The sequence below is a fragment of the Pararge aegeria genome, chromosome 22 (assembly GCF_905163445.1).
Source record: "Pararge aegeria chromosome 22, ilParAegt1.1, whole genome shotgun sequence".
In the NCBI taxonomy this organism is placed as follows: Eukaryota; Metazoa; Arthropoda; class Insecta; order Lepidoptera; family Nymphalidae; genus Pararge; species Pararge aegeria.
Genome location: NC_053201.1, coordinates 12,984,195 through 12,995,115, shown reverse-complemented (window position 1 = coordinate 12,995,115; position 10,921 = coordinate 12,984,195). Strand labels below are relative to the sequence as shown.

At 36.7% G+C, this 10,921-nt stretch overlaps 1 protein-coding gene across 1 annotated transcript; it reads right to left on the bottom strand.

The window, feature by feature from the left end:
- Nucleotides 1-808: 808 nt before the first annotated feature.
- On the bottom strand, nucleotides 809-9,032 carry LOC120633783 (NGFI-A-binding protein homolog). Its single transcript, XM_039904130.1, has 7 exons — nucleotides 8,938-9,032; nucleotides 6,374-7,128; nucleotides 5,402-5,529; nucleotides 4,239-4,311; nucleotides 2,409-2,470; nucleotides 1,692-1,767; nucleotides 809-1,433 (listed from the first exon to the last, which is right to left on the bottom strand). The coding sequence occupies exons 1-7, from the start codon at nucleotides 8,984-8,986 to the stop codon at nucleotides 1,308-1,310; spliced, it is 1,269 nt and encodes a 422-aa protein (XP_039760064.1). The 5' UTR covers nucleotides 8,987-9,032; the 3' UTR covers nucleotides 809-1,307.
- Between the last annotated feature and the right edge of the window lie 1,889 nt (nucleotides 9,033-10,921).

The following is a 10,921-nucleotide window of genomic DNA, read 5'->3' as shown; positions in this document are numbered from 1 at the left end:
TCAACTACCGCTTATCCAGAGCCCGGCGTTACATTGAATGTTGCTTTGGTATCTTGGTAAATAAATGGAGAGTTTTTCATAGACCGTTGAATGTAGACTTAGAGTTTGCAGAAAACATAATTAAAGCTTGTTGTGTTCTTCATAATTACGTCAGGTTAAGGGATGGTTATAGGTATGACCACACTCTGTACGAAACATCTTTGAATAGTTTGAACACTGAGGTAGTAAGGCCTAATGCAAGATCGCGAAATACAAGAGACAAATTCGCGGATTATTTTGTTAACGAAGGCAAACTCCCCTGGCAAGATAAAATGCTATAGTAAAATTAATGTTATCTAAGAAATAATATTATTAAATAAACTATCGTTTACTTACCTAAAGCTTTTTTCTTTTCTTGGGAATCGCCAGGTTCACAAAAAATTTCGACTATTTCTTCCCAGTTCCTACGTTTTATTACTCTATTGGAATAGTCTGAAGATTCCATATCCCATATGGCTACTCTTTTTTCAATTTCGTCTATAAAAAGTTCAGTATCGAAGTTATCCATTTTTAGTACGTCCACTCGCTACAGATTCGCGCGTAGTACTGGACGCAGTAACGGCGTTCGAGTACCTCGACTCGCGCGTTCTACGCGCGTAGAACGCGCGAGTCGAGAGTCTCGCTCGTTACCGGCGTTTTACGCGCGAGTGAGGAAACGCGCGTCATCATCTGGACGGAATATATGTAGCTGTAGTATCTCGGGAACGCGCGAGTGTCTACGCGCGCGTCGACTCGCGCGTAAAACGCCTCATCTGGACAGGCTCTTAACTTGACTCGTGAGTTGGTTGCACCTTAACTTCCACTAGTTTTTAGTTTAATTGATAAGCCATATTGCCAGAAGTTTTAGAAGGGCTAAAAGACCAGACAAATAAGACAAGGAATTTTATTTTTACTTCAGCACAAGTATTGAAGCCCTAATGGCAAGGACAGAAAGTGTGTTCTGTTCAAAAGATTTCAATTATTATTCACAGTTAAATTTTATAAGCCGCTGTATAAGTTGTTTATACTAAATTATTCACACTTTTATAACATTATTTAGACCTTAAATAAAATATTTTTTATCATTATTTCCCTCCTTTTTGGGGTTGTTGAATGGAACACTGGTGACTTCTTGTTATGCTTCATTCCGCGTGTCAAGTGAAGTTGAACGGACTATAGAACCTCTACTGTCCAATGTCATATTGATTGTATAATAATTAAATATTCAAAGGTAGCTTGTATCAAACACGAGATAAGTGTTTTTTTAAGTACAGCTCCTTAGATGGTGGTCAGTTAGAGTGGTTTCTTGCAGGGTGCGGTGGGTGGTGGTGAGGTGGTTGCAGCGCTGGGTTAGCTACAGCTATTATGCTGTCACCTCGCGCGGCTACCACTTGTGGCCGAGATTCTTCTGTTTCCTGGAGAAACAAACAAAAATATTTTTTTAATTTTACCTGGAAATGAAACGGTGATAGCCAAATGTATAGAAGTGCAAGACTTCAGTTTCTTTCTTCGATCTGTAAATTTCGGATTCAATAAATTATTAAGATATAGTTTATCTAAGACAACATTTCGTGAATATTTAAGATGTTACCTTAAACTTTTAATTGAAAAAAACAACTAGTTTTTTTTAAAAGTCAACAAAAATAGTTTTTTAATGAATCAATTGTACTCACGGGTGGTGGCGTGCTAGTACTGGAGTAGGAGCATCTTGAATCGGCATCATCGCTTTCGGTCTTCATGCCCCACCAACTGGCAATAAAACAACATATCAATATAATTATTATAAAGCATAACCATATAAAAGAGTGGAAATAGCAAAGCATCCCCGGCACGCACCTCTAACATTTCAGAGCTATGCGTGGTTAAGCAATTTATATATATAGTCACTAGCTATTACGGTAATGGAAAACATCGTGAGGAAACCTGCATGCTCGAGAGTTCTCCAAAATATACTCAAAAGCGTAAGAATCCTATAACTGACGGCCGATTGGCGCAGTTTGCAGCGATCCTGCTTTCTTGTTCCGTGGGTTCGATTCCCACAACTGGAAAATGTTTGTGTGTTGAGCATGAATGTTTTTCAGTGTCTGGGTGTTTATATGTACATTCTAAGTATTTATTTATATTATTTATAAAAATATTCAACAGTCATCTTAGTACCCATAACACAAGCTACGTTTACTTTGGGGCTAGATGGCGATGTGTGTATTGTCGTAATATATTTATATATTATTTAAACCCGCACTTGGCTGACGTGGTGGGCCTGCCTAAGCCTTTCTTTCTATGAGAAGACTCGCAACCTGTAGTCGTCCGGTGATCGGTTAATAATGACGATGATGATTACAATGTATTTCAAAAATAACTTGTCATAGATTATAGATTAGATTACTAACCCGTGATTGGAACTCCTTGCAGCTTCCGGACTAGCTCTTACGCCATTCCCGTCTTCTCCATCCTGATAAATAAAATATAGAAATATTAATATTGCTCTTTACTTCGTTTACCGGAAACTAACAGGCTCATTTAAAATGTTTTAACTCGGTTTGAATAAGTCACTGGCGTAGAATCTCCATCAGACAAAAACATTTTTAAAAGGATTTAATTTGTCTATTAATATCTTAAAAGTCCTTAAATATTCATGAATTTGCGAAACTGTTAGACCCGATTCATAAACTCTTTACTATAATGTACTAGCGTACCCAGCCCGCTTTGCCGGGCTAGATTTTGCTTTATTTTATTTAAACAATAAACTTACATCATTAAATTTTTCATTCAAGTCTCATAATATAATAAATCAGTTTGACAGTTTGACAGTTCAAAAATAGGAGTGCTCCGATCGCCACCAAACTTTACAGGATTACTCGCCAGGTCAATTCGGAGATTCCCTGAAAGTTTCATTGAAATCGGTCCAGCCTATACGGAACATACCCACACACTTTCTCTTTTATCTAATTTGAAAATTTTTAGCACTTAGTATGAAGAGTCGTCAAAATTATCGTCACGAAATGTATTGCGTATGTCTTTAAGATTTCATTGCAATACAGAAATCAAGGCTGGCTTACACACAAGAGCTCGACTCTCTAAAACATGCTGTTAAGGTAATGAAGTACTATTGTAGTTACATGCTAAATGCATTTAGTGACGTCAAATTTGGCACCCGTAGAATATCTCTTATTTTATATTATGTTATCGTTTTTTGGTCATGAAGGTGTTAAGTAAAAAATTAAATGCAGGATCGCTCCTATTTCTGATAATGTACTCTTATTTAAAGAATTTATACTATTTTTAATAAGTCAATTTATATAGAAAAGTTAGTTTGATAAGTTTATTATTTCCCATTACTTTTATTAATATAATTGTCTAAATATTTAAGCACCTGTTTTGTAACAATAAATATTAAAATCAAATTAGATAAAGCATTGCATATAATAGGAGTTAACTTACCGCAACTGAAAATTAATATTTTATAAGTAAGAAGTATTAGTTAAGATTATTTTAAAGCATTCAATAGAGTCATGCTTACCTTTACCGCAACTAAAAATAAATAGCAAAGATAAAACTAAAATGCGTCATAAGAAGCTTACTGCGGGTTGCCATCCGTTTATACGATATAATTTGAGTTTATTGAGTTTGTCAAGGTAGTTTTAGGTCCAAATCTATTCAAAGTCCATATTTGAAATAGACATAATAGAATTTCTTTTTACAAGACTGATAAAGATAGTGGATTTTATCGTTATTTTCAAACGAGATTCCTTTATTTTATCCAATAAGAAAATAGTTGGGCATGGCATGCCACTATTTTAAAATCTACTTTAATTGAATAATATTAAGTAAATAACATTTAGCAATTTCTAATAAGAATATTTGTAGTAAGTGTTTAAATTAGAAATTGTTTTTTAAAGAAATAAGCGGGGCAGTCTTTGTGAAATTGAATTGTGAAAACGAAATGAAATAACATATAGAAATAGTAAGTATATAAGCTCATGGAAAGCGATGATAATGTAGTGAACACTAGTTCCATGATTATTGTTCACCCAGAAAGTGCTCAACGCGACTTAAGAAGTTTTCACTTCAATGACAATCGGAAACATTGATTTTAATATTGCATTTATGTCCTTAAGAACCCTTAGAGAGTGTTACTACAAGCTGAGTTAGATTAGTTAGCCCTTTCTATTTAGCGTTGCCAAGGGTTATATTGTGAGGTCAATTTCAGTGGTGACGACCTGCCGCGCCCGTTTACTGGGAGTCTCGTCCTCATCTCGGTCGCGGTCCTCGCTTGCGGCAGTAGGAGGTAATCTGGAAAAGTATTATAAACATCAATACGTGAACTTACTCGTCTAAAGCGGCACCTTCGATTATGGTTCCTGAATCCAAATCCCGACCGACCGAGTTCATCCGGGGAATGAATTAATGAATGAATACACTTTTATTGTATACCACAGAGAAAATTTACAGAGATACAAATACAACAGCACAATAAGGTAGAACGTAAAATTTGGCGGCCTTATCGCTAAATAGCGATCTCTTCCAGGCAACCAAAGGCATACAAGAAAATGCTATACGAAATTAGTAGGTTGTACAACAAACATTAGTGAAATATTAGGATTTTAAACGAAATTACATAAAATGAACAAATCAAATAGTACATATTAAACATGCCATATTAAAGATATGTACAAAAATATAATATATATTCGATACATATATACAAACACATAAACGTACAAATACTCTACTATACATACATAATTATAAAAAAAAAAAAATACAACCGCCATGCTTATTTCTGCCATAAAGTAGCATTGCTGTGACTAGTCTGAACAGGCTATGGCGGCATGGCTGCCGGTGTAATTACAGACACATGAGGCTTAACAACTACGCCTCAGGTTGATCGACACAGGAAGGCACGTTGCAGACCGGTGTGTTCAGGAGAAGAAAAATCCAGGGTAATTTTTTTTTTTTGATTTTAAAATATCTTTATTACCTAATTGAATAATTGTGTTACAGTTCATATCCTAGTGACTAGCCTAGGTTGAACAAATAAATAATATATTACTTACAGTTTAGCAGGTTACAACACATTTTCAAAACTTTACAGCATATAAACTAAACATTTTTAACAACTTATTGAGCCACATAACAGACGATAATAACTTGTTTACGTAGAACGTTTATTAATAAATCCAGGGTAGTGTTACTCTGTTTATTGGAGGTGGTTTCCACTTACGATCAGGTTAGCTGCTTAGAAGCATGGTGGTAGTACTTTTCCGAACGGGCTCCGTCACAAAATGCTCAACTCAACGATCAAGGATCAAGGATAAATAGCAAAGGAAGGAAGGAAGATCAAGGATAGCCAATTTCGTATGAAAATCAATATAGCACCTACCCATGCTTGGAGTAGTGAAGACCAGCTCGCCTCACTAGTTGCCTGGCCAGAGGGAAAAGTTCGTCCCTACGCGTCAGCAGTGCGGGCAGACAGCGACACATTTGGGCTGCCGCTTCGTTTACCATCACCTGTTGAATTGAACGTCAAACTTTTCCAAATTGCGTGTTTTTAATTTCGTCGTCATCACTATAGAAACTCATTACCGGCCTACTACATGGAACGGGTCTTCCACAATGAGAAGAGGTTAAGACCCACGCTGGCCCAGTGTGGTTCGATTAACACAACACACCTTTATTGAGAACTCTCAGGAATACAGGTTTCCTCACGATGTTTTCCTTCCCCGTTGAAGCCAGTGATGTTTTAATTGCTTAAAACACACATAAATTACAAAGTTGCAATAGAGAGACTTATGAAGCCGAAGTCCTACCCACTGGGCTATCACCGCTTTTTATTTAAGCAATTATGAATTTCACTTGATATTGGTAATATCATGAGGAAACTTATATGAGAGCTTTCCATAATGGTGTCCCATTCAGCTTTAGCCCTTCTTAATCTGGAAGGAGACCCATCTTCTGTAGTGGAGCGATAAATAATGAGTCGACGATGCTAAAGTTAGCCCTCAACTGCAATCGCACCTGGTGTTAAGTGATAATACAGCCTAAGCTGGCTTCAGACACATATTCCTCATTAATTTTTACGTGACATTGTGTGGGAATCCTTGAGCACCACTTTGTCATAGCTTGCCACCTGATATTCCTTTTTGGAACTAAAATTTCTATAATGTAGCTAGACTGGAAAAATATTAGGTTTTCCTTTTTTTTTAATAGCATTTTTCTTTTAGTAGTATCAGCTCATTAATATATCTGTTATATATGAAATATCACGACCCGTTTATTATTGTAATTATTTGAGCAAAACTATCTGTTCTTGTTAACATTTTCTATTAAACAATTTTTTTTAAGTGGTACAAACCTCATGCAACGTCAACGGTTTCTCTGGTTTCCGTTTACAGTCAAAACGTCCATATATCGCCGCATACTTCCTTATCTCCTCCATTCTCCTCGGATCCGTCTCCGGCATCAACATCACCAACTCCAAGTCTTTGCACATCTTCTTTTTAGTATTCTGTGGCTTTGGTTCCAACTGCGGTAAATGCTTGCTTAACTTTTCCGCTGCAGCGGCCAACTTCTGTACATGAATATCTAGTAAAACTGGTGTTAAATGTACAGGTGAGGTTACTGAGCTCGGACTAGATCCAGACGAAGCTGGGGGGCAGGCACTTTGGGGGGAAAAGGACCTAGTTGTAGTAGTAACTGGGGTGGTAGGTGCTGGGGATACGGGGAGGACTATTTTAGTAAACGTACTATGACTATGTACAGGGCTTGCGTTAGGAGCTGAGGTATTCGAACTGCAAGAATTTTCTGGGGCTCCCGGTGAAGGACTGTACATAGGTCGGTTATTATCGGGTGATGCTACTGTTCGGGATAAATTAGGGATATTGGGTGGGATACTTAATAATCTTTGGTTACAAGGCATAAAAGGGTTTTCTGAAGGACACAGGTTTGGGACGATGGGAATTTGGAATAACGCTGGGTTGTTCACCCATTCTTGAAGGGCTTTTTGGAGCCTCCTGACGTGGAGGGGTTTTGATGCCATGCCTACTAATGCCATTATTTCTAGGAATTCTTCTTCGCCGGCGTCGCAGAGCTGTTGAACATCATCGCCTCCTGAAAGCAACAATTAAAGTTTGATTTAACTAAGGGGCGCACCAGTGTGTTGTCATTCTTGAAGGTCACCAAGATACTTGTATATCTAGTTCAAAAATCATTTATTTCAAATAGGTACACACCATAAGCACTTTTGTAACGCCAAGTGTCTGTTTGTAGTGATTCTACCACTGGTTTGGCAGACCGATTCTAACGAGAAGAAGCCGGCAAGAAACTCAGCAGTCGCTCTTTTTACAATTTACATTTAAACATTTATTTTCCTATCTTGTGAAGTTGTAAAAAAATCGTGAGATTTTGAAGAAAACAGAAGAGTACAACAAAGCCTAAAATCATATAATCGTCACCGTGGATATTACATAAGAAAGTTTGCCTTGTTAAAGTTTTATTACAAAAATGAATCTCAATTAAAGAAGCATTGCAATAATCGCGGTAGGTATACCCAGAAAAAAAACAACACAAAACACAATATTATAATGCAACTAGATAGAAACCAAATAGTAGTAATACGAGTTCATTCTGCTATCATTGTTCGCGACAAAAACGTGTGATACTAGAAAAAAAGATCAACTCATACTTTTAATTTAGGCGAATATGCAAATAGCTTACGTGACCATTTTGCGAAGGGGTTTCGAGTAATAAAAAAAAACAAAAGGGCCAAGGAGCGGCCGAACCCTTCCTAACCTTCCTTGGAGCGGGTAATTGCGAACATCAAAAAGTGTAAAAATAAAAAAAACATTTTGCATAGCTTGGGAAGTTGGGATGTCTGCTCTTTTTTCGCTTATGGAAATTTGTTTTTTCTCTTGCGTCCGGGCTTTGAGAATCAGACGCCGTTTTTTAATGCTCGTGAGTTCTGAAGACGAGGTTTTTTAAACTTGTATGCAATGGCAGCCTAGTGATTTTAACCACAATAAAATGGTATTTTGTTTGCATTCCAAATTAGTTTTTGTTAATTTAGTGAAACTATGGCCTTGTTGATCTAGTACTGTAATAGTTGGCAGAGCATGGACGAACAGGGACGCTTATTTATATTAACCCACTAGCGGTGCCGCGTGGCTTCGTCCGCGTATGAGTCAACTGTAAAAGATAGACATATGCTCACGGACTTTTTTAAGAACTTTTATAGGGGCATGACTATCGATTATTTGATCGAAACTTTAATCGTTTACGCAACGCCCGCAGCGGGAGCTCTCAAAAGGAAAAAAAAACCATTTTGACACATTGGTGCTACACTCCTTTTGGTCTCAGCGTCATGATAAATATATAGCCTATAGCCTTCCTCGATAAATGGGCTATCCAACACTGAAAGATTTTTTCAAATCAGTGATAAGTATTGAGTAGTGATGGCGATAACTACATTCGTAAATTTAAAGCTAAAGCTACGAGGGTTCCTAACGCGTCCTGGTCATGAATCCAGATGCCCGCAACAAACTTTGCGGGTGTTCTTTTTGTTATGGTGATAACAAAAAGAACACCCCACATTGTTATTTGAAAATATTTAAGAAGCAATCTGGTTAGAGCAATAGTTCAAACCCAAGCTTTTGATCGTTTACGTAATCGTTTATACTATAAGTTACTACCTAAGCTTTCGCTAAATACAAACTTTGAACTTTTTTGAGACATCATTATACTTAGTATAAGATTACGTACCGGCCAATTACAGGGTCTCCTCTTAGAACGATAAGGGCTTATGGCCGTAGTTCACCACTCTGTATAAGTGCGACGAGGTCTGTCAGCAAAAGCAGACAGACCTCGAACTAGACGTCTAAACGAACGTAACTTTCTTTCGTGTGATGTATTCTAGGAACTTACCCATTTCTAATAGGGTGTCATAATAGGCGAGAAGGCTGGCGCGTTGCATAACTCTGTATAGTTGCAGTTCGGCTTCGTTTGCCGGCGCTGACGTTACCACCACTGAAAAAGACAATTACATTTAATAGTAGTTATCAAAATCAGTATATCTTACATTTTTTCAAAGATGGCATTTCTAAACTTAATTACAAGTCTAACACGTCGCGTTGTAATAAGGTTTATAGTTAAAAACCAACGAAGTTGAGTCGAAGGGTTCCGTACTCATATATGGCGTGCATAGAGGGTATGCACAGGGTATGCAGATGGTACAAAATGAAGAAAATCTCCAGTACGAGTTATAAATACTTGAGGATAGGATTTTTATAACTCTTACAATTCCTATCCTTACGTATTTTATAACTCGTACATGAGATTTTCTCCATTTTATATCATTTGCACACCCTGTGAAAACCCTCTACGTCACGCACGCCACTGTCCGTAGGTACAGTCTAATCTCGTATCTTTTAATAATTGCACACGAATGGTTCCGTACTATTAGTATCTATGAAAGAGGCGTAGCAATCATGTCTGTTGTATAGAAGCCCCCTTATATATTTATTTTATTTAAGTTATAGTGATAACACAGAATTACGAACAAACAGTATCTTTCAGCCATTATTGTATGCGTTATTGTGTCCAAAAACAGTGAAAACGCCCTGCGCACGTCTCACTTCACGCCGCGGAATTAATTTTTATAATATGGAAGAATTTATGAAAATTAAGCTTAATTTTCTTAATATGGAAAAATATAGAATGGATTTCCGCAAAGTAACGCCTGTTTCTATCCAATACAAACTTTTTCCATTTTTTTTTTCTTTCTACACTAACTTTTCCCATTTAGAACATGAGAGGTAAAATAATTACTGTTCACTTCTAAATAGAATGTAGTAAGTGGAAGGATTTTTTATGTTGCAATACTAATCGTGTACCTTCACGAATTTTTTATGTTCTTAACTCTGTGAGCGGCTACAGATGGTCTGTGAGTACGTCACCTGTGAAAATTACAAGGTTCTTGCGATATAGCCTGGTGGCAATCGGACTGGCAGATAGACCGTTGGACTGTGGAGTTTTATTAATCCCGTTTTACCCCTTGCGTACGGAACCCTGAAAATAGTGCGACGGGGCAAAGGTTACATGGTTGACTGGGAAACAGCAATTATTTGACTAATTTTATATAGTTCCAACAAATTGCCAATTTCTGGCGTGCAATTTTCTTACATATTTAGAGTTTATATTACAAATTACTAGAGCACTTAAAATTTTAAACTTTAGACACTAACTAAGAAATGTCACAAAAATATTCGTTAATACGCCTTATTTATTAACCAAATTCTTACCTATTTTTAAAAATATTTCCGTCTAATTTTTTGACCATGAGTGGTAAATGGTAATAAAGTGGACAGGAAAATTACAGCTTCGAGTTTATAAATATTCAAAATTTCTTTATTCATGTAGGTCTATCACAGGCACTTATGAAGCGTTCATTGTGTATAGGTAATATGTTTACATAATTGTAAGGGGATGGTGATAACTTCGTTCGCCAACTTAAACCCTAAGCTACGAAGGTCCCAAACGCGCCCTGGTCTAAGAAGAGCCCACAACAAACTTAGCAGATATATTTTTTTTTGTTATCACCATCTCATAGTAAATTTATATTAAATTAACAATCAATCTTTTTTATCGCTTAAGTAATCCTTAACGTTATAAAAGGATTTTTCTATATGCTTACGTTTTATATGTATATAAACTGAGTGAAGCAGTTTGTGTGATGTGAAAGTGAAAGTGCCTTGAAGCAGTTATTTAGACGTAGCCCCTATTAATTGTGCATGAAAATAAAATTAAAATACGAAAAAATGTAATCCTTGCAACTTAACTAAGATAATATTAATAGACTAGTTCTAGAAATATTAAAATCCCGAACTATAGTTCGAACCCTACTGCGCCA

Excerpts from the sequence above, each read along its gene's own strand:
- LOC120633783 (XM_039904130.1), bottom strand. The coding sequence starts at position 8,986 with ATGCAACGCGCCAGCCTTCTCGCCTATTATGACACCCTATTAGAAATG. Across the intron at positions 7,129-8,937 it reads TGACACCCTATTAGAAATGG|GAGGCGATGATGTTCAACAG; the intron begins GTAAGTTCCTAG and ends TGTTGCTTTCAG. Across the intron at positions 1,768-2,408 it reads GCAAGGAGTTCCAATCACGG|TTGGTGGGGCATGAAGACCG; the intron begins GTTAGTAATCTA and ends TTTTATTGCCAG.